General features: G+C 42.7%; 2 protein-coding genes across 3 annotated transcripts; both read left to right on the top strand.

Moving 5' to 3' along the window:
* Window positions 1-1739: 1739 nt before the first annotated feature.
* Window positions 1740-5811, top strand: LOC118412053 (beta/gamma crystallin domain-containing protein 1-like). The gene is made up of 7 exons (XM_035814655.1): window positions 1740-1838; window positions 2181-2318; window positions 2804-2965; window positions 3197-3412; window positions 3939-4085; window positions 4561-4725; window positions 5214-5811. Exons 1-7 carry the CDS (start codon window positions 1748-1750, stop codon window positions 5339-5341), a joined length of 1047 nt encoding a protein of 348 aa, XP_035670548.1. The 5' UTR covers window positions 1740-1747; the 3' UTR covers window positions 5342-5811.
* Window positions 5812-6326: 515 nt separating this feature from the next.
* On the top strand, window positions 6327-23059 carry LOC118412052 (zinc transporter ZIP10-like). Of its 2 annotated transcripts, none has more exons than XM_035814652.1 (9): window positions 6327-7369; window positions 16116-18408; window positions 18606-18807; window positions 19107-19276; window positions 19577-19762; window positions 20337-20562; window positions 20794-20874; window positions 21267-21457; window positions 21920-23059. In XM_035814652.1, exons 2-9 carry the CDS (start codon window positions 16129-16131, stop codon window positions 22145-22147), a joined length of 3564 nt encoding a protein of 1187 aa, XP_035670545.1. In that variant the 5' UTR covers window positions 6327-7369; window positions 16116-16128; the 3' UTR covers window positions 22148-23059. The 2 variants fall into 2 exon arrangements, with proteins under 2 accessions (XP_035670545.1, XP_035670546.1); XM_035814653.1 differs by lacking the exon at window positions 6327-7369 and adding an exon at window positions 10607-10744.
* The last annotated feature ends 702 nt before the right edge of the window (window positions 23060-23761 follow it).

Genomic DNA, 23761 nt, shown 5'->3' with positions numbered 1-23761 from the left:
ATACATGCGCGCATATGAACTAAGAAAAGAATTGTCTACACTGATGATTACTGCATTGACAGTTGATTTTTTTCGCAGAACATTTGTATTGAAAAAATAGTTGAGAGTTCCCGCAGTTTTCAGGTTGCAATCTTTTCCCAGACAGTCCTGAATTATGGCATGTGGATAACGCTTTGAAAACTACCGTAGAGAAAATACATGAATGCAAAAACACAGAGAAACAGACAGAACCTGTAAATTAGTAGCCATTGAACCCATGACCTGGAATGTCTGACCTGTCAGAGAGGGTTGATTAATGACAGATATGAACTCCACTTCCTGTCACTACCGAAACTCTGACCTTTCGCCCTCCACTTTCTGTCACACTTTAGTGAGACGTACCTATACATAGCATCATGGAAATAACTACAGAAAGTGGAAATACAAACAAACAGACAGACAAACAGAGACACCGAAAATAATATCACCATGCACGGAGGTGATAAGCGATGTCATAATGTTTGGTGCTGTATGGGATCGTGACCGTTGTGAACACCGGATGGTCACCCTCTAGTGTCTATTGTTGGAACTACAACTGCTCGTTTGTTAGTAAGTTTGTATGGATGATAACTCATGAAGTTTTCTCCGAATATTCGGTGATTTTTATTTGTGGCTAGTTTCTGGGAACAAAATATTTTGTTTCAGATTCACCACCCAGAGGCTTCCAACCCCAGCACATCTAATACAGTAAATATTCCGGTATGTTACGGCATATAAAATGCAGCACAAAATGCCTTCAGTGCGAGACATCAAGTCATAATTATAGGTGCGCACGCATACAATAGGCTGACATATCTTGTCTGGTCAGGGTACGTCATTTCACACCACGCCTCTTACAGAACACCTGAAGAACATTCCCAATCCTGTCCCACTGCTTCTAAAACTGTAAGTAACTAAATTGTATTATGTGTGCTTTTGTTTAGGGGCCAACTAACTTGACACCTCGGCACAAATTGATTGTGCAGACAAAATAAGGGAAATCGCATGAAGGCTGGCTTATCCTACGCAAGGTTACTCTTAGACTAGGAACACGGTCATAACCCATTTCGGCCAATGGCCACTAATCTTTAAAATAAACATCATATTTTCTTGACACTAGTTCATCGTTAGTCAGTTACTCCTTGGTAGAAAAACTTTAAAAGTTTGCACAACTTAACATTCAACCCTAGGGTCTCTGCTGCTACATGCAATCGACTATGCAACTTCAGTGTTAACTTTTCCAAATTATAATGCTTAGGGGCACCTCTCATGTTGCCATTCCAACGATTACCCCTAAGAAAACTAGTCAAAATGAATAAAATGTATACATATTACAAATGGTTTGAGACTTGCAGGTTTGTGTGAGGTTTGTGCAATGACCTACAAATTATAGTCCTTGGTAACCTAGACTAACGCTGGCTAGTTGCGACCTTGCCATGCGGTTCAGACAGAAACCGGTTTGTCCAGGTTACCAGTCTACGTGCTATTGCGAACACAGTAGCCTCGCTAACAGGCCCTTTGGTGGCGACGCATGTAAGATAACGTGTAAGGATTGCATCAGGTCTCTGGGTATCATTATCTTCCGCCGGGTTTTGTCACAGATCTTCTTAATGAATAACCGATGACAATGTACATGTGTACTAAGGCACACGCGTATTAAGTTATTGTCAATATCTATCATGTTCAGAGAGTAATATTCGTTTTTGTCCGTGCAGTAACGTTGTCCAGGATGTCGGCCATGAAAACAATCAAGTTGTTCGAAGATGTAGACTTCAAGGGTGGGGAACGTACTTTCCTCTGTGCAGGACCTTACCGCGACAGTATGTACATGTACCACATTTGTCTCTTTCAAAGCGATGCACTGGCATTTAATTTCTTGTCGTTGATTGGTTGATTGATCGGTCTATTGATCGATCGATCGATCAATTGGTTGGTTGATTTATTTATTTATTGATTGATTGATGGATGGATGGATGGATGGATGGATTGTCTCGTACTATGACTACATGTAGTTCTGTTTGTGGATTTCAGCATTTATTTCTTGCTGTGAATTAATCAATCGATTGATCGATCGATCGATTCATTGATAGATAGATAGATAAATTCATCGATCGATTCATCGATCTATTTAATGATTGATATTCTCATATTACCATGACTAGTTCCGTCTGTGGAAGCCAGCAAATGTTCGTCCATCGTGGTAGAGTCGGGAACCTGGATCCTGTATGAGGATAAGGACTACATGGGGAAGACATACGTCCTGACCAAGGGGCAGTACTCCAACCCGGCTAAATGGACAGGTACGTTTTATACGTCACTGAGCACATCCAGGCCGGCAACTTTGTAGCCCATACTGTATACACTTTACATAAATTGTACTTTTGGAAATGCTTTTATTGATGGACGTAATGCGTGGCTGGCACTGTACAAGCCAGTTGCACCCCTGGTGCCAGTATGGTCATCAGACAGACAAACCAAAATTGTCAGTCAAAGTTAGTATTTTTAAGAGATTGGCTGTACCTACCTACCTACCTACCTAGTCCCTTGACCTCCAGGTCGTTGGGGGGCAAGATTGGCTGTATGTTAGTCAAATTCCTTTTGCTTGCGCCCTCCCAACAGCTGTGCTTTTGCTTTGACTTGGTGTAATACTCCTATTAATGACTTTAAACCAGAAATGTAAACTTGGTGCAGCTGATTCATGTAGACATTTGTCGTTCAATGTCTAGGTAGACATTTCCAGATTTGTGAAATAGGCACTAGGCGACTATTTTCTACTGCCCTGCAGGTGACCGAGACACCATCTCGTGCCTCCGGTGTGTTGCTGACGACACCCTGACTCTGTTCGAACACAGCAACTTTAACGGCAGGGCCTGTACCCTAACCGGGCAGGCGCCCAACCTGAAACGTGTGCGCTTCAACGACAAGGCTTCGTCAGCTATTGTCACTGGTAGGTGTTGTATATGTAGTTGGGTTTCTATGGTGATGCAACTAGGTAACAGCCAATTGCTGCAGAATGCAGCTTTGCATCGATTCTCCACTCACTCACTCACTCACTCACTCACTCACTCACTCACTCACTCACTCACTCACTCATTCACTCAATAACTTCAAGTATTGTATATTTGTACATTATTACTCTTTTGTTTGTTACCAAACTTTCTCTTGACTCTTCCCGCAGGAAAGTCGAGCTGGCAAGTGTGTGAAGATGAAGATTATGGCGGGCGGAAGTGGGACCTGAAGCCGGGAAACTACCCGGACCCAGCCGGTATGGGCGGACACGACATCCTGTCGTCTGCACGGCCGTGTCAGGAGAACCCCGGCATTCAGCTGTTCGAACATGCTGACTTCAAGGGGCAGAGCGTGTCGTGTGGGCACACTGGGGCTCTCGTGGAAGGTTAACACTCATTCGTCTATTCGTTCATTCAATCAATCATTCGTTCCTTCATTCCTTCATTCAACCTTCTTCTTTCATTCGTTCATTTATTCGTTCTTTCATTTCATTTAGTTGACGTTTAACTTTTTTCTAGCTCAAAGCAGACGGTATAAGATCCATACACTTTGACTACATGTATTTCACAAACTTGGTCTTGACTTTAAGGCCCAGTCACAGCCCATTCTTGCGACAGTCGTGTGTTTGTCGTACACGGTTCCGCTGTCTTGTTCCACAGTGACACGCATTGACGTCGATTCTTGTTGACTGTCCATCTTTGATCTATTTGGTTCTATCACACATTTCACTGAATACCTTACGAAAAAGCTACAGTATTGTAAAATGGGTGTGACCACCCCCACATCATGAATAGAATAGATGAATGACTTTTGGATGAAACCGCTACTCATAATCTCTTAATAGATACTACGTCAAACTTTGTATGGCGGTTTATGCAGGCAGGTTACGCGATGTTCTGTTTTGTACGCAGTTGGCTGGCTAGGCGGAGACTTCAACAACAAGTGCTCGTCCATCATGGTGCAGCAGGGCACGTGGGTTGTGTACGAGCACATGAACTTCCGCGGCAAGGCGCACGTTCTCAAACCAGGAGACTACTCCGACTGTGCAAAATGGGGAGGTATGGAGTAATAATTGTTCATTCGATATGCTATGTGTGTGTTATAATAGCATTTTCTTTAACACAATCATGTAATGTTTTCGAATTCACCTGTCAACGTTTACGTAGTCCGTCACGTCAGCTATACCTTCTATTGGGTTTCAATGACTTGAGCTATAACGTTACATGATCTCACCGTTAGGTGTCGCTGCGGCGAGAATGTGACTCTAGCAGCCACACGTGTGTACGTCGCTCGTTTTACGTTTGGACAGAAATAACGCATTTCAAAACAGCTAAGCTTTTCAACTAGAAAAAATAAGGTCATATCTCGTTATAGCTTATTACAAATCCCAGTGCACGTACAGTCGATTTCTTACCAAATATCTAATTCTTATCTAATGTTACCAATTACAAGTGAGCCTGGAGAGCTGTATTTAATCTGTCGGTGAGTTGGAAAATCGTTACGGTAGTATTCTTTCTATTCCTTGTTCTATAGGAGAAGAAGACACCATCACCTCTGTCCGTGGTGTACCTGATAACGCCTTGGTCCTGTTCGGAGACGCTGACTTCTCCAACTACGCCGCACTGCCTCTGGTAGAGGGTCACGGCAACTTCGCAGACCTGGGGTTTGACGACAAAGCCTCCTCGGCCATTGTTACTGGTGTGTTTTACTTCTTTGAAAAGTCTGCTCACATTGACTGCCAAATGTTTTCAACTGTTGCAAAGTTTAGGTAACTTGTCAGCTGCATGGTAGAACCATGTTATCTACCTCTATTCGTATCAGGGCGTATGGTGTCTACTACTCCTTGTCGAAAGATGGCGCTGCGGCAAAATGATCGAGGTCCCAAACAAGTTTCAAGTGTCTTCACGCATTGATGAACTATCAAGGACTTTTTCAACCTTTATTTAACCTTGGTACATCTTCGGCCTAAGCCGTTTTTCAAGATTGCAAGGGCGGGGGAGGTCAGGGGTCTAAATACCTTCTACAGACTTGTCTGTCTGAAAATTGCATTATGTCCTATCTTGTTGTTTTCACAGTAAACGTAACTTGTTTCATGCAGACTTAAGTTAACCAGAGTTATATATGATGATCATCGTCATCATCATCATGCATATGATCATAAGATCTTATCTCTTCCCTGCCTACAGGCGGAGACTGGGAAGTGTATGAAGACCCATCTTACGGAGGGAAGCAGTGGAAGCTCAGCCCAGGCCACTACAACAACCTCGCTACCCTGGGCTGTAACGATAAACTCAGCTCAGCTAAACGTCTTTAATGTATTCCATAGAACCACGCAAATGAGTTATTACGTATATGCGGCGTGTTGGTAACGGTGGTAAGGGTTTCCAGATTTCAGAACGTGTCATTCCAAGGTGCAAAATTAGGAATATAAGCTAGAACGATGTTATAGATGATACATAGACCCAATGGGAGATAATTCCATTTTTCTTAGAACTCTGGCGTAGGCGGTTAGGAAACATATCTAAGGAGAGCATTAGAACCCATGTAACAGAGTAGGGTTGAGTTGAGTTGAGTTTGGAGAGAGAGAGAATACAGACGTCTTCCATGTAGTTGGAGAACAGGCGGAAAGCAATGCGCGCGCGGATGTCATCGATAAAATTAAGTCAGTGTGGCCTTACAGACATTTTATACTAGAAGCTTTGTAACAGTGAGGGCAATGCGCAAAGATCCTGTGTGAGATTTTGGTTTCCATGCTCTGTATCATAAACCCAGAGCCAAACCAGCGATTACTATCTGTGAGTCGTGTTAATTCTACCTAATATGCTTTACTCAATTAACATTATACAAGTACATGTATACAGTTACGTCAAGTCTTCAACATACAGCGTAGGGATACAGTGTGTAGGTTAACCGTTGAGGTACACCAGGTCTAAATACGATACAGAGATACTAGGTCTAAGATTTTACTACAGTGTACAGTGTACACAGTATGTAAGTACAGAGACTAACATTTAGATACTGAGACCCCAGGGTACAACAATCTCTAACAACCGACAAGCTCGACTCAGAGAACAATACATATAGTTTATCTCCTTAGCCAATCAAATAAGCATGGTCACTCCCACTAGCCAATCAGGGCTAACCAACTAATACATGTCAGTTCCGCATCCCGCGTCTATCATGATTAATGCTCTTACTACATCACAGCACAGATCACGGTCGTTACACTTTGACATATATAACGGCTACAAATTGCGCACATATTTGTGACGGGTCCTTTGTTTATATATCCGTGTTCGGGGCTGCCAATTTAAACGTAAGGATTGATGCGGGTCTTGAGCGAGGCTATTAGCTTACGATATGAATAGGCTTGAATTGAACGAAACATTTCTGAGAATGATATTCCCAAAGGAAATGAAACAATTCTCTGTGACATCATTCCTTACAGATCCCGAGAACAGATTATTTTGATAATAATAATAATAATATCGGGTGTATTTGCCGCCAATAGGTACCCAATATTTGGATAATGCTTCCTGCTTTGATCCGCGTTGTCAGATTTCGAGATTCTTCAGATATCCGCACGACAGACTTCGCAAACATCCTGTAAAAATAAGGATCGCGAGGGAGTATGGAAGTTTATGTATAACGGAGAATAAGAGAAGTTACCACATTTACCTGTGGTGTGGATTAATTGGCGTGACCGACTAAAAAGTAACAAACGTTACATCATATTTTTAGAAGGAGTTACTTTCAGTAATATAAACTAAGCTAAACTTCGCCACAAGTTACTCGCTACAGCAAACACTCCGTGGCATCCTCTTCACTCCAACTCCTTGCTCCAACCAAGGATCTTGCTCCAACTTTGCTTGCCAAAACAACTTGAGTCTTCATTGAAACAGCTCGAACATGTCCGGCGTGTCCTCGATCGCCCCATATTCCGGGACACCGTCAGTCACATGACTAAGTTTGACGTCATTTGTCCATTGCGAAATAGGGCGGACTATTTGCATATCCAACGCACAGCCTGTAAGCATAGCACTTTGTTCGCGCCCTCAATCCATCGGCATCTTCACGACAACAAGGTGGATAAGCATATATTTTGCAATAGTTAAGATACAAATTTTGTGATGTATTTAGATGTGGTTATTTTCATCCATATTTTCTTTTGGGGGCATGTTTCTTGGTAGGAATCGTGTAACGAATGTCACAATAGGTTCAGTGTGAGCCACTCCGCCATATTGGAAGCAGCAGGTCAGCGTGCCGTGTGAAAAATTTGCACACGGCCCCAATCCAGGAGGGATATTTAAAGCCGTGGTCAGCCTAAACGTCCAACGTAGTGGTGAGTTACATTTTGACATCGTATGGACCCAAAATTGAAGACAATCGCACGTTTAAAGGCAAAAACGGCTGGGAAAAGCCAAATTGCGCGCTGACAGCCATTGTTTATAGCGGAGCTGAACAGGATATAACACGGTAATCCGTGTAGGCCGGTTTTTCATCTGCTGCTCAATTTGCCGTATAAACCCGGGGACAATTGAAACGAACGGTGTTGCTCTACATGGCGACGCCTATCGTGAATTGATGCGAGCAAATTCGATGATAGCCTTTGATACTGTGTATATGTATCTGCGATAGCAAAACCTATTCCCTGCACAGTATGCTCACCCCGGCGAGTGTCACGTTTCTGCACCGACCGTCACGCAATGTGGTCTGGTAAGCACATGGCTCAGCCTTTGCCATGGACAAAAGGCTGACTGAGAGTGAGACACCGTACCACTCCACCAGGCCTTTATGCGGAATGGAGAGTAAAATTCGGTAAAATAGGGTCGCGGCCGAGCCACGTTGTAAATCAAACGCATTCAAAACCCTCGAATAGTTCCGCGATCCTTAGCAACGCGTTGCTAAGGAAAGTATTTTCACCTGCAGTTGGATTAAATTTCATCCGACTATGACTCAGCCGCGGCCGGGCGGGCGTTAACCAAGATTGCGTCTGATATGTACCAGACTGGAATATTATGTGCTCTCGATAGGACCTATTTCAGTGGGGTTTTACAACGATTTTAATTGTATCATCATGTTTCGAACAAAGTCAAAATAAATGGCAGCGTCGTAGATAGCTAAATTTTCGACGATTTTTAGATTGGGGGGCATCTGCATTACTGTCTCGATTCAGTATCTAAAATAGTGAGTCAGAATCGTTTAATCTACCTATAGCTCGTAAAAATCTTGTTGGCTGTAAGGTTTGTAAGCGCATGTCTATAGGGGTCACTTTTCCGACTGTTTTATGCCGAAACGTACTTTAAATTCAACGATGCGAGTGTTATGTGCGGTCTGTGGAACGGGCGCTGGCGCCAGAGCTTCCTTTTCAGAATTAAAACGATGCCTTTGAAGTGGCCTCGCGCGATTTCTAAGGAAACCCGGCCCATTCCGCCCTCAAATTCTATACCACCAGAAAGTAAAGACCTTTTTTTAGTTGAGTCTACTGCATGCACTAAATTTCCTTTGTTTTAAAGGTAAAACTGGCCCATCTAAGAGAATTTAGTCGGCTCCCCCACAATCTTACAAATGAGTGATTTATGTGATGGTAATGAGTATTATCAATTCGTGCATCTTCATATGAGTCTTATGAATATATTCAGAAGTGGTTGTTGAACAATACTGCGAATTCCAGAGGAGCGGACCGATTTCCACGGCCCATGGACCCTTCTAGAATTTTGTTTCCTATTGCGTCTAACAGTATATTCTATTATTTGTTATTACATGTACATGTATATACAATAACGTACAAAGGATATTTGGGGACATCAAACGTTGGGAGGTTAATTTTCACACAAGACAAAAGTTCTCCCCAAACCCCAATCTGCTGATCCAAATAGTAGTGACAACAGGAAGTCATTGTTACCAAGTACTTAATTAGCGAAATGTTTCTTATGAGCCTACTTTTACTATTGGGTTTATCCTCAGTTGTTCCCTATCAGGCGGGGGTTAGAAAAAGGCTATGTAAATAAGTTATATAAACAAGGTTTTGGTTCCTGCCGAATGACAACAAACGCGCTATTCATAGCTTCAAGTATTTGTCCGTGCCTTTGGACAATAGTAGGTGACGGGAACTGTTAAACATTTTAGTCTAGATGCCAGCTATGTTAGCTTGAGGTTAAACGTTACATTTCCACATAGGGGCCCGGCCGGGCAGGTCTTGGGGAACGAAAAGTACGATAAAAACAGCACGCCTTTTGCATATTCATTGGCGTAAACTTTGATTTTTTTGTTTCCGCAAACAGCCCGGCTGGGTCCTGGGTAGAAAATGTGAGGTAGGCCTAGGCCTTTAATAGTCGGCTCCCTACCATCGGTGTTGGCTGAGTAGCTATCATTGTACGCCAAAGCTGATATGACTGGCATCTGGGCTATCGAGAGGACATGTGCAGTCAGCCTGACACATATAGCATGGAATTCAATATAACCTAACCAGCTCATTAATATAAGTCCCGCGCCCCGTCTATCCTGATTAATGCTCTTACTACATCACAGCACAGATCACGGTCGTTACACTTTGACGTAAAGGTTACAAATTGCGCTCACCTTTGTTTATGAATCCGTGTTAGTTCGGAGCTGCCAGATTCTAAGCGTAAGGGCTGATGTGTGCCGGTATCTTGACTGCTTAGGCCAATAACCTACGATATGGATAGGCTTAGCTTGAACGAGACATATAATCTTTATTAGGACACGACAAATGTACAGCGACTTTCGTAAGGTCTACATGTATAACATATGAACGAAATGATATTCCAAATGGAAATGAAACAAATCAAATGAAACATCATCCTTACAGATCTCGAGAACAGATTATTTTAAAAACAATAATATTGATAATAGTAATAATAATAATGATGATATCAAGGGCTCATCAAGTGTATTTGCAGCCAATAGGTACCCAATATTTGGGTAATGATTCCTGCTTTGATCCGCGTTGTCAGATTTCGAGATTCTTCAGATATCCGCATGACAGACTTCGCAAACATCCTGTAAAAGCGAGGGTCGCATGTATACCGAGAATAAGAGAGTACTACATGTGTATTTCTAGAAGGAGGTAATTTCAGTAAAATAAACTAAGCTCAAGTACGCTACATGTAGTTACTGGCCGTGGTATCCTCTTCACTGCAACTCCTTGCTCCAGCCAAGGACCTTGCACCAACTCTGTAATATTTATATGGCCTTCTTCGGTCAATATTGACCATGGTCACTCTATACAAGGAGCTTGTAAAGAAAGTCCTCATTGACCCTCATTAGCTCGATCGCTCGATCGAGCATGTGTGTCCAAGATCTCCCCATATCCGGTCAGTCACATGACTACGTTTGACGTCATTTGACGATTGCAAAGCAAGGCTGGCTATTTGCATATCCTCTCCGTTGCCTGTAAGCATAGCACTTTGTTCGCGCCCTCAATCCATCGGCATCCTCACGATAACAAGGTAAATAAGCATATATTTAACATCAGTTAAAATACCAATTTTGTTATGTCTCTAAAAATGTCATTCTTATCAATATCCTCATTTTGGGGCATGTTTGCTCGATACGAATCGTGTAGCGAATGTCACAATAGGTTCAGTGTGCGCCATGTTGGAAGCCGGGCGGTTTGGTTCCATGGCGGTGCCGTGTGAAAAATTTGCACACGTCTCCAACCCGGGAGGGGTATTTAAAGGTGTCCTACGCAGTGGTGAGTTACATTTTGACATCGTTTGATCCCACAATTGTAGACTGTCTTACGTTCAAAGGCAAAAACGACGGGAAAAGCTACAATGCGCGCCGACAGCCATAATAGTGGAGCTGAACGCGTTAACGGGATATAATTAGTGTAGGCGTCTTTCATCTGTGCTGTGTTAGGGACCAAACGAAGTGTGAATTACTCTACTTATCGTGAATTGATGCAAAACAAACTTAATGATCGCCTTTGCTACTGTGTTTACAGCTCTGCGATAGCAAAACCTATTTCCTGTACCGTATGAGTATGCTCACGCCGGTGGTCCATGGTCAGCACATGGCTCTTGTGCCATGGACAAAAGACAGGGGAGACAGCACACTACTGACCGAATTATCCTCCACTTGGCCTTCATGCGGAGTGGAAAGTAGAATTCGGCTAAAATAGGGTGCCGGCGAGCCACGTTGTAAATCAAACGCATTTAGAACCCTTTTTATTTGAAGTTCAAATCGTTCCGCGATCCTTAGTAACGCGTTGCGAAGGAAAGTCTTTTCGCCAGTTGGATTAAATTTCATCCGACTTTGACAGCATTGTTAAGTTTGACTGGCGGGCATTTTGCCAAGATTGCGTTATATGCACCAGACTGGAACATCATGTGCTCTCGATAGAATCCATTTCTGTGGGATTTTACAAAAATTTTTAGTTGTATCATCATATTTCGAACAAAGTCAAAATAGCCAAATGGCAGCGCGTCGTAAATATTTAAATGTCTAAGTCCGAATCGTTGAATTGAATCTTTGACTATACAGCTAACGTTATAGCTCGTGAAATTCTTGTTGGTTTGAAATCTGGTAAGGTTTTGATTAAGTGCATGTCTACAGCGGTACCGAGGCCACTTTTTCGACTCTTTGACGCCCAAACATTGTAAGGTGTCGGTGTACTTGATATGCAGTCGCCCAAACATTGTAAGGTGTCGGTGTACTTGATATGCAGTCGCCCAAACATTGTAAGGTGTCGGTGTACTTGATATGCAGTCGACCTTTAACACAAGTTGCGGTCAAATGATGCCTAACGAAACAAACCATGGGAAGACGAACCGTTAAGTATCCTACGATTAATACTAGTACGTAAATTCCGATGAACGATGCGAATCTGGTGTGCCGTCTGTGGAACGGGAACTGGCTTGTGTGTTCCTTTTCAGAATTAAAACGATGCCGCAGTCTGACGAAGTTGCCTCGCGATTTATAAGGAAACCCATTGCGCCATCATCAAAATTGAACAATTACATGTCACCAGAAAGTAAAGACTTAGTCTATAAATTTCCTTTGTTTTGAAGTATACAAAACGGTAGGGTTCATTTGCACTAAAATTGAATGTCTTCAGGTCAACAATCGGTTCAAACAATCTATAGGAGTAAACTGGAAAGCTTGAAAATTATAGATGGGATGAATCAATGTTCTTGTATTTGGGTGGGCCGACCACTCCCTCTTCGCAGCCAGGGGCTGAATTCCGAAGAGCTTACGCAAAGGTCTGGAGCGAGCTGCCATTCGGCGCCACTCAGGTGACCTCAATACGACTGTCGCAAGTGTCTGGAGCGAGCTGCCATTCGACGCTAATCTTTGCTTCAAGCAAATCTTGCGTGGCCACGGAAGATCTGCTTGGAGATTAATTCGGCGCCACTCAATATCGTATTTACATTACGGACCACGGGTGTAATCGCCCCAGGTGCGGCCATGGGACTGTATGTTTGAATCACTCACACCGGGACTCACTCACACTGGACTAACGTCACTCTTTTCGATAAGTGTGATGGGATCTTTAACGTGCTCGAGGTGTGAAATGGTGATTTCAAACGTACATAGTTGTTAACTCAAGCAACAAGCTTTGTTGTATATACGAGGGGTGATCAACAATTCCTCGGCCTCACCCAGAAATAATAAGCACAACTCAGACTTCGAAGCAAAGATGTCAAGTATAAAGTAGTCTTATATGAATGTGTACCAAAATTCAAATTCGTGTGATAATTACTTTGCAGGCGACACCCAGTAACGTTACGTAAGGGAGAAGGGGAAAGGGGCGGACAATTGAGCTGCGACCTGAGGTGTGCGGGTTAATTTGCGCACCTGAAAGTCAGGCACCCAATTATTTCTGCTTGAAATAGGAAGAGAATCATTATCAAACATTTTAGAATTTACAGCATGGGAAACTCGACCCACACATGTCTGATCACAATTTACCCTTGTTTTTCTCGCCACTCGCCTGGAAATTAATGACTGCAATGATTTGAAATTTGATTTTTAATTGGAGGATATTGAGAAAAGGCTGTATACTCTAAAGTTGTTCTTCGAAATCTGAGTTGTGCTTATCATTTCTAGGTCAGGCCGACTTATTGATCACCCCTCGTAGTGCCGACTCCCGAGGATAATGGAACATGTTTTAGAATTGAATAAAGGACAAATTCAACAGTGATTAAATTTCCAGTGGGACGGGCCGATTCTCAGGGCCCATCTAAAATATTTGGACGGTCCGTGGTCCGTCCTCCCTCACAATCTTGCAAATCAGTGATTTATGTGATAGTAATCTTAGTTGTATCAATTTGTACATCTTCACATGGGTCTTATATAACGTCGCGATTGAACATATTCAGAAGTGGTTGTTGAACGATACTGCGAATTCCAGAAGAGCGGGCCGATTTTCACGGCCCTTCTAGAATTTTGATGAGTCCCATTGTGCCTAGCAGTACTAATCTATTCTATTCTATGCAATAACGTACAAAAGAACTTTTGGGGCATCAAACGTTGGGGGTTAATTAATTTCCACACAGAAGTTCTCCCCAAACCCCAAACTGCTGATCTAAATAGTAGTGATAACAGGAAGTCCTTGTTACCAAGTACTTAATTAGCGAAATGTTTATTATGAGCCTACTATTACTATTGGGTTTATCGTCAGTTGTTCCTTATCAGGCGGGGGTTAGAAAAAGGTTATGTAAATAAATTACATAAACTTATATAAACAAGTAAGTTAATGAGTTATATAAATAAGTAAATACGTTATAAAAGCGTGAAATTCAATATAACAATGCCCCATTCATGCCCTATCGGGCTAAGTACAGGCATATAGATACGAAAGGTCGTAATACAGCACACATGGTTTCAACGATTAATCTAAAACATGGTGGGCAACCTACGCAGGCTATCACGTCAATCGGGTCGGCAGACAACCTTCAAAGCAAGCGGGCTGCCAGCGAAAAGTAGTCTCCTTCTCACATTTTTGGGTGACCTACTTTCGCATGATTTTCGTGGAAGACCTGTAAAAAATATACAAGTTCGATTCCGAATATATTCCCCTGCAATACATCGTTACGTTGCACCAAGGAGGTTAAAAAAAGAGACCTTCTTGGATGCACCGAAACTGGCGGCCGCTATCTCTGCAAATTTTGTATGAAGTAATCCCACTACGAGTCTCTGATTGGCCGTTGCTATGACATTGGTGGGAAATTCCCGCCACATGAACTGCTGGCAGTTTTCAAGAGTTTCTACGTATGAAGGTAGTTATTATACCTGCAGGAATTATGCGTATTTTCACGGTTATTTCAGTGCGTAGCCATAATTTAGCAGGTCATCACTGAAAGAAAGGGAATCTTCTTATCAAACAGTTCGCTTTGAAAGGGTTTTGAAATGCTTTTTTATCAAAAATTTTGCGTTCGAACTCGAAGTTACCGGAAGTGTCAGCGAAACAACAACGTAGTCAGGGACTTGTATTTCTTATGCAAGTCACGTATTTGAATTTTCAATCGCTTGGAAGCGGTACACAAGCAAAAAAATGAAAGTTTGTTCAATATGAAAAAAAATGCAAAAAAATGAAAGTTTGTACAAATTCCATCGCGCGCCGCGGGTGTCCTGTCAGATTTCCGGGCGGTGTGTGTAAAGAGGTCCCGATAGCGGCGTCCCGACAGCGGGAAATTTCACCGCTGACGCGAAAAGCGTAATGTAAAGCGACCTTCCCAAGACGGCCAACTTGCCAAAGACGGCCAACTATTTTACTGATGGGCGGGCACATATTTTTTTACGATAGCTATTGAGAAACCTTTGTTAGTTTGCCTGAAAAAGCGTTAATTTGCCTGAAATTGCATTGTGACAGCACTGAAGCCGAATGGGTTTGGGGCAGTCTACATGCAATTGGGTGGAGACATTGTCGCCGTATGATAGTACATTTGTTCTCTATATCTAGCTGCAACATAATCTATAAACTTTATTTCCTACAGAATTTTTTTATTGCAAGGTCATAAAAAGTGTGTGAATTTATACGTGAAATGGCCCAAGTTGCGGTGGAAAAATCTTTGCTAGAGTCTCCCTCCCCGCACGTTGCGCCCCTCCTTCGGCACCTGGAACAGTCCCGCATGTGCGGTAATCGCGCCTAATCGCGCCGTAAATTTTGACCCTAAAAGCGAACTTTAAAAGCTTTTACAGAACGGAAACATGGCGTACATTCAGTGGACACCCTCTGGAACATCTTTGGGCGGTCCCATAATCTGATCAGTTCTTGATTTTGAATTTGCCCAAACCAGCTAACGTACAAAATATCATCATATCATTAAAGATCCACTAAAATTGCAAATGCAAATCAAAGACATAACCTTTGTCTTTCTAATCTGCTCTGAGTCGGAAAGGATTTTAACCATTTATTGGTATGTCTGTTTTGAATGTAATACATTAGTAGCGCTAGTTATCTCCCAAGGCAATGGGCCACTGTGAGTGGCTGAGTTACACTGCCACCTAAGTCCTTTCCAGTTTCCCTTTCGTCCCAGATATATTCAAAAGATTGATGGACAGTGAGTTGTCACTATGTATATAGCTGTCAAAAGTTCCATTCAGTGACGCCACATGGACTGTGTTCCGTAACTTCCGTTACGTGGTGTATATGTACATGTGTAACATTGTTTTGATACAGATCTGACATATATACCGGAAATTAAGTATACCAAGTACCGATCACCTTTAACGAGTTGACAGATGCATGTGCACATGTTCTATGTTATTTCTATCCATAAGTTACTTTTTGCTGTCATCCACATTTCCGGGGGTAATTAATTCCAGGTGGTATATCCATGGAGGAACTTTTAAGTGCAGTAAGTAGGATGAAGGTAATGTTGAATGTGATGCTAAGCTTCAGCTGCAGTACACGTCCTGATAAAATCATGAATTGGTCAGAGAGATATGACGCTCTCTACTTTATCATTCCATGGAAGTCTAAGGGTGCAATGAAGAAATTAGTTGCTGAGAGATCCGTATTTCATTGGGTTTTTTTTAAATGCTATTTTCTTCAAATCAGACTTGAAGTCTTTGAAAGTGTATGGATACGTATTAATGACCTTCTCTTTTGTTTTCAGTGTGATTGTAGCCATGAACAGGGCTCCCCTGCACTGTGTGTGTTTCCTTTGCTTGCTGACGTTTGGAGTGTTTCATCAGGCGGGGGCAGTAGATCATAATGAAGGCTTCAACCCAGTCTCTGTTACAGCTAGATATGAAAAGTCCTTCAAAGAAAACGAAGGCTTACAGAAGCTATTTAGGAAGTATGGCAAGGATGGAAATATTAGCTTTAGAGGTTTCAAGAAGCTCCTAGGGAGACTGGGACTTGGTGAGGTGAGGATTGCGTATCACGAGGAACTGATCGGTGATCACGAAGAAGACAGTAATGGCACTTCTTTATTGATTGTGGACACAATCGGTGGCACTAATCACGTGCATTATCCACACACCAATGATGTACTTTGTAATGACCATCATTCTGGTTATCATGGGGAAGATCAGAATGAGGATACAGGTGCTGGTCATCAGGATCCTGACCATTCGGATCACTCCCATGAGAGTACAATGTCAGGGGAGGCCAATGGTTATCGCCATGAGGAGTCGACAGATCCAATAAAGCAGGTTCCACAGAGTCCGACCTCAACTGTAGCACCAGAACCTGCTGCTGTGCAGGAAGCCCCAACTCCCAGGCCGGGAAGGCACGGCAGCAGTAGGAGACAGGGAAAGAAAGGGAAGAGACGGAGAGGGCGTAAGTCCACGGCAGTGCGACCTACCAGAGGCTTAGACCTCATGCAGGTTGCAACAGAGTCGCCCAGAAGGGTGCCCAGGGATGCAAACAGTACAACAGGTAGCAAAGAAGACCCAAAACGCCATGATGGTCATGATGAACATGAAGAGGGGGATGAACATGGCCATGGGGAACAGGATCATGACCATGGCCATAACCATGAAGGTCACAGCCATGGACATGAAGATCACGATCACGAAGACCATGCACATGCAGATCGCGCCCATGAAGACCATGGACATGAAGATCACGACCATGAAGACCATGGACATGAAGATCACGACCATGAAGACCATGGACATGAAGATCACGATCACGAAGACCATGCACATGAAGATCGCGCCCATGAAGACCATGGACATGAAGATCATGACCATGAAGACCATGCACATGAAGATCACGACCATGAAGACCATGGACATGAAGATCACGACCATGAAGACCATGGACATGAAGATCACGACCATGAAGACCATGGACATGAAGATCACGATCACGAAGACCATGCCCATGAAGATCGCGCCCATGAAGACCATGGACATGAAGATCACGACCATGAAGACCATGGACATGAAGATCACGATCACGAAGACCATGCCCATGAAGATCGCGCCCATGAAGACCATGGACATGAAGATCACGACCATGAAGACCATGCACATGAAGATCGCGAACATGAAGACCACGCACATGAAGATCACGTCCATGAAGACCATGGACATGAAGATCACGACCATGAAGACCATGTACATGAAGATCGCGAACATGAAGACCACGCACATGAAGATCACGACCATGAAGACCATGGACATGAAGATCACGACCATGAAGACCATGGACATGAAGATCGCGAACATGAAGACCACGCACATGAAGATCACGTCCATGAAGACCATGGACATGAAGATTACGATCAAGAAGACCATGCACATGAAGATCGCGAACATGAAGACCACGTCAATGAAGACCATGGACATGAAGATCACGATCAAGAAGACCATGGACATGAAGATCACGATCAAGAAGACCATGCACATGAAGATCACGAACATGAAGACCACGCACATGAAGATCACGACCATGAAGACCACGCACATGAAGACCATGGACATGAAGACCATGGACCTGAAGATCGCGCCCAGGAAGACCATGGACATGAAGATCACGACCATGAAGACCATGGACATGAAGATCACGATCAAGAAGACCATGGACATGAAGATCACGACCATGAAGAACACGTCCATGAAGACCATGCACATGAAGACCATGGACATGAAGACCATGGACCTGAAGATCGCACCCATGAAGACCATGGACCAGAAGATCGCGCCCATGAAGACCATGCACATGAAGATCACGACCATGAAGACCATGGACATGAAGATCACGACCATGAAGATATTGGACAAGAAGATCACGATCAAGAAGACCATGCACATGAAGATCACGACCACGAAGACCATGGACCTGAAGAACAGGACCATGGACCTAAAGATCACAACCATGGAAATGAAGATCACGACGATGGAAATGAAAATCACGGCCGTGGACATGATCATCCTGAACATGCTCCAGGTGCCCATGTAAGCCAACCTTCTCTCACACTCTGCAGTTGTTTTGCTCAATGGTACAAGTGCTTATAATAAAGCTCTTGATTATTTGTAATAGATATATTCTGTGTATTCTGGAAATTGAGAACTGTCATCTTCATGAGAACAACAATACAGTTAATATATCTTAATAATGTAAAAGTTATTTTTCACTTCCCTCATTCCTGCAGTGCCTCTCTGCGAGGGAGATTCTGGTAGAATACAACATCCCGCCAGACATGTCTCGCATGACAATGCCAGACTTCGTGAACATCTGCCCACTGCTCATCGCACAGATAGATGAACAGGCTTGTATCATTCATGAAGAGGACGGTCACGATCATGACGATCATGACGAGCACAAAGGGAAAGCACAAGGCGTACCAGCAGCAGGTAACAGACTCTCTGTTTGACTTTGTGAACACTCAGAATTCTTATACTTTTTATAGTCAACCTATCAGCCTACATGAGGGATATCATCCGAGTTGGTGACTGTGCTATCTTGGTAGAGATTTTTGCTGCAGTGCATGGCACAACTAAATCGTGCTCATTGAGTCTATATTTTCTCCGTGTATGCATAAATAACACTATATGTACTCATTTCTTTGAAGCATGGTGATCGTAATGAAGGTAACTTTTACTTTGGTACATTTTCGGTAGACTCAGTTTTTCATCTACATATTTCCCTACAGTGTGGGGATACGGGATTCTGGCTGTGACTGTCATCAGCATGTTGGCTGTTGTGGGAATCGTGCTGCTCCCGTTAATGGACCAGAGAGTGTACCAGTTCGTGCTGTGTTTCCTGATTGCGTTGGCAATGGGAACACTGACGGGAGATGCAGTCCTTCATCTTCTACCACATGTAAGTAACTTAAACAACCCTAATGTCTTGTCGTACAACTACATGGATCAAGCCTGGGTATCATCCTCCGTGGTTCCCTCTGGCTCTCCCTTCTTGCTTGCTTCCTTCCGTGGTAAAGCAGGTGGAAAGAGAGCCAGCAGCCAGGGTGCTATGTTTTTTGAGCAATTAAACTAGGATGGCACCCAGGCTAGCCACAATAGGGAGGTCATAGTTTTGCAGAGCACCCGACCTTTGGAATCCTAACTATAATCCTAACTATAATCAGCAGGACAAATAAAATGTATATGTATCAATTTTCAGGCACTCGGCCTCCATTCCCATGCTGGAGAGGACAGTCATGAGGGGCATGAAGGTCATGATGAAGGTCACGACGAGGGCAGCCATCTGGACCCAGTGCTGAAAGGTCTGACTGTGCTGTTTGGCATCTACTTCCTGTTCATGATGGAGAAACTCATGGGAGTCATGACCAAGAGGAGGGCCAAAAGGGTGGGTTCATTCACTTCAAATCTTTCAGGGCAGAGCTTTAAATTTCCTGCAGCAGCTTATATATGCAAGGCCACCAGCATATAAGTATTACTCTGCCAAACCTCTTTCACAGACCCGCTGTTAGGGCGTGGTCACAAACCAGCTGTCAGCCAATCAGAAAGTTGCCAAAATGTTTTCTTCAAGTAAAGCTGATTGCTTGTGCTTTATTCGTATGACAAGCTCATAAATATTTTTAGCAATGGTCCCTATCTAAAGCATTGGCCTGTGAAGGCTGATCAACAGACTATTTCCTGGTTAATAAGGCTTTGTATAGCCATTGCAAGAAAGCTCTGCATAATAGGACTGTGGTTGGGTCTTGCTTATTTTCATTCTTGGGAATTCAATGTGAAAATTTCAAGAAGGGGTTCGCTGGGATGGACAATTTTCACACTGTTCCTTGTCAGAACTATGTGCTAAGCTTTCACTCAAACCTTTATCATGTGCTTATGTATAGAGATGTGCAGTTTTCACTTTTCCACATCAAATTAAACAGAAACTTTACGGTACTCAGTTTTTTTGCTTGTTTTTATCACAGAAAGCAAAGAAACTCCGAAAACAAAAGGAACTGGCCCATCCTGAGGAATCGTACGAGTTGCACACAGTAACAGACTCTCCAATAGAGGATGACCACTGTCACCACCACCATCATCATCATCATCTCCATGACAACGAGAAGCTGAAGGATCCTGGGATAGCCACTATGGCATGGATGGTGATCATGGGGGATGGACTTCACAACTTGAGTGATGGCCTGGCTATTGGTGAGGAATACTCTGTTTCCCTTACAAATAAGACAGACATGTTAATGCATCATCTAATTGAAGAGGTTGAAAAATAGAGAGATTAGTCTTCCATTTGGGGGGTAGTGATATGTAAATGAGTGCTAGCTTCTATTCACTGTAGTATGTTAATGAAAAAAGATAGAAAGAAAGCTATGGGGTTGCACCAATATGCAATATCATGGATTATGAGATGATGATTTGTTTGCACAGGGGCTGCCTTTGCCAGCAGCATCCCAGGAGGCATCAGTACATCTATTGCAATCTTCTGCCATGAGCTGCCACATGAGCTTGGTGAGATGCTTGATCAGTATCCTGTATATATGGTACTATACGTGTGTGTGTGTTTTGGTCACTGATTGGGGCTGTTGTGCATTGAACAATTATTAATTTAACTGTACTTGCTACTAAATGTACCATTTATTGATACAGAAGTGGGGAAGCATTACACTCTCTATGTTATAACAGCACTTCTAGATAGAAGCATACACTATGTTATAACTGTACAACAATTTTAGATAGAAGCATACACTATGTTACAACAACAATTTTAGATACATATAGAAGCCTGTCTGAAGTTATCATCATCCTTTTGACATTATCCATGTATGGTTTCCTCCTCAGCCACCATGCAATGGAAATGACAATGACGATGATTATCCCCTAACCATTACTTTCCCTCCCAGGTGACTTTGCCCTGCTGATCAGGGCAGGCATGTCGGTGAAGCAGGCCATCCTGTACAACCTGATGTCTGCCTGTGTCTGCTACATCGGCCTGCTCATCGGACTGGGCATCGGCAACCTGTCGGATAACGTCATCCAGTATGTGTTTGCAGTCACCGCTGGGATGTTCCTGTACGTTAGTCTTGTGGACATGGTAAGTTACAGTGCTTCGAATGGAATGTACAGTTCAAACTGCCCCGTGGCCAATACTTGTGTCAATGGGAAAACCTATCTATGGATGATCTATGGGACCATCAAAAAGTGGCCTTATGTAGAGATGTAGATATGTCTGTCACTTTAATACACCCAGGCTTGACTGTATTCTGTAATTTATGCATTCAGCCCCTTTTCTCTTCATTTACTTTTGTGAAGACTTGTGGTTTTTAATGGATTTCACTGTTGTAATCACAACTTTCGTAATGATCCACTGTTCACTGAGGCAGGTGTGATATCTACATAACATCACAGAAGAAGTCAGGATCGTCCATTCTTTGACATTCAAAAGATTGGATTTGATCAGTCGAAAATTTCGGTTAAGTCCTTTGCTTGAAATACAGTTTAACTTTATTCAGCGTATACAATGGTTGAGATCTTATATCATCATATCCCCATCCAGTTGCCGGACATGGTACATCCCAATCAGCCGCAGGTCGTTGCCAAGCATGACCATAGTGAACACGGCCACAGCCACGACCACAGTGACGTTTCTCACGACAACCTCAAGAAGAAGAAGACAAAGAGCCAGGGGCCGGCTTACCCTGTCTTGGTGCAGTCCTTTGGAGTTCTGGTGGGCATTGGGATCATGTTACTCATCGCAGTGTATGAGAGCAAAATAAAAATCTAAAAAGAATGCCTTTAAGGTTCAACATTATGATTTTGTTTGTTTGTTATTGTTTTCACGTGTATGTGATAGTCGTGAGCACTCCGTTTTGCATACTACTAGTATTAGGTAGATGCATTATTTTGTTATTGTCACTGTCAGTTGAAGTTGTTCTGTGAAGTATCAATGAGAAGTTCATTCTATTCTCGTCCTTTCTGGTCCATCTTAAATTACTTACAACATCCTACGTAACAACAACCCCGCACTAGATAGCACAGACTATCAATGTGATGTTGCACGATATGGGAAAAGGACCACAGTACATGTATGAGCATACATTCAATGTGTGTCTACATGTACTACAGACAGTATAGACCCAAAGGGGAAAGTACAGATGTGTAAGTGCACTTAAGGTATTTTTGAGATAACCATATATACTTTCCGGATTATATGGTTTCTTGTTAAAGCACGAAGTATGTATTTATCAGACCAACCTGCAACTTCAAAAGCTTGTGGGTAACAGTAGAATTAGTGCTTTTTCACCATAACGTTTTTCACCAAGCATTGTAGTGTTCGTATAGTGTGCTTAAAAGCCTTTGTTACCATTTTTTGTGTTCATTGTACTTGTGCAATTGTATTTTTGTTTGAACACCATTCTTGAACAATGTGTTTGAAATATTGTGGCCAAGATCTGACATCACCGCGATATGATTGCGATGAATAGGTTTTGCTACATTTTGGGTAAAGTACCGCAGTGTAGTGTATAGTTCTGAAGCACACCTATCACCTATTTATATATATGGCTTGATTTGTAAGGAATGTGCACATGTACCTTGCGAAACTTTGTTGTAGGAAGTCAATCTATATAAAAACATTGACTGTGATTTTGCACAAGATGTTGATATTTCTGGAATAAACAAGATCACATTCAGGGAAGTGACGTATGATTTTCTCATTTGTTTTGTGTAAACTGATAGTGAGCAAAGTCAAAATGGCAGGTTTGTTATTGTCTGAATCAATCTCATAACAGTCATATATAGAACATGTCGGGTCTAGAATGTACAGCGCTAGCTCTGTACCATGGCAGAGAAAAGCCATTCCAAAGGCTTAGGCTCCGTACCTCCTTAGCATATCCTGATTTAAACAGGAATTTTGGCAACAAACACCAGGAACAATAACTCATCGTTTCAATTTCAGGAATGATACGGCAATAAGACTCTTTTAGTAATGTACCAGTTGGCACTGTAAATGTATTTTAACCCTATTCAGACCGGGCTTTTTTGGTCATCCCTGGACCGGGGGGGGGGGGGCTTTTGAGGCCCTCCACTTCTAAGTCCTATAACTCTAAAACGACGTGCCGTAGGGCCACCAAATTTTCAGGACATGATTTAGACATAATATCTGGCAAGTATGTGACGTTTGACGTTACGTTGATGTAAGATGACGTAATTATGACGTCATCAATTTGATTACATTGGCCAAACCCATGAAAAATGGGTATTCTCAGAAAACTTCAAGTTATGCTGCAAAAATGTAACAGCAAGTGCAGATAACAGAATAATAATGTTTATTGCGACTTGCATTGCCAATAGCAACATCAATGACGTCAATATGACGTCATAAAATGACGTCATGCAC

The sequence above is a fragment of the Branchiostoma floridae genome, chromosome 3 (assembly GCF_000003815.2).
Source record: "Branchiostoma floridae strain S238N-H82 chromosome 3, Bfl_VNyyK, whole genome shotgun sequence".
NCBI classification, from domain to species: domain Eukaryota; kingdom Metazoa; phylum Chordata; class Leptocardii; order Amphioxiformes; family Branchiostomatidae; genus Branchiostoma; species Branchiostoma floridae.
The sequence above is the reverse complement of the archived record's forward strand: the minus strand, read 5'-3'. Positions and strand labels throughout refer to the sequence as shown.

Excerpts from the sequence above, each read along its gene's own strand:
- LOC118412053 (XM_035814655.1), top strand. The coding sequence starts at position 1,748 with ATGTCGGCCATGAAAACAATCAAGTTGTTCGAAGATGTAGACTTCAAG. Across the intron at positions 2,966-3,196 it reads TTCGTCAGCTATTGTCACTG|GAAAGTCGAGCTGGCAAGTG; the intron begins GTAGGTGTTGTA and ends CTCTTCCCGCAG. Across the intron at positions 3,413-3,938 it reads CACTGGGGCTCTCGTGGAAG|TTGGCTGGCTAGGCGGAGAC; the intron begins GTTAACACTCAT and ends TTTTGTACGCAG.
- LOC118412052 (XM_035814652.1), top strand. The coding sequence starts at position 16,129 with ATGAACAGGGCTCCCCTGCACTGTGTGTGTTTCCTTTGCTTGCTGACG. Across the intron at positions 18,808-19,106 it reads ACAAGGCGTACCAGCAGCAG|TGTGGGGATACGGGATTCTG; the intron begins GTAACAGACTCT and ends ATTTCCCTACAG. Across the intron at positions 21,458-21,919 it reads ACGTTAGTCTTGTGGACATG|TTGCCGGACATGGTACATCC; the intron begins GTAAGTTACAGT and ends ATCCCCATCCAG.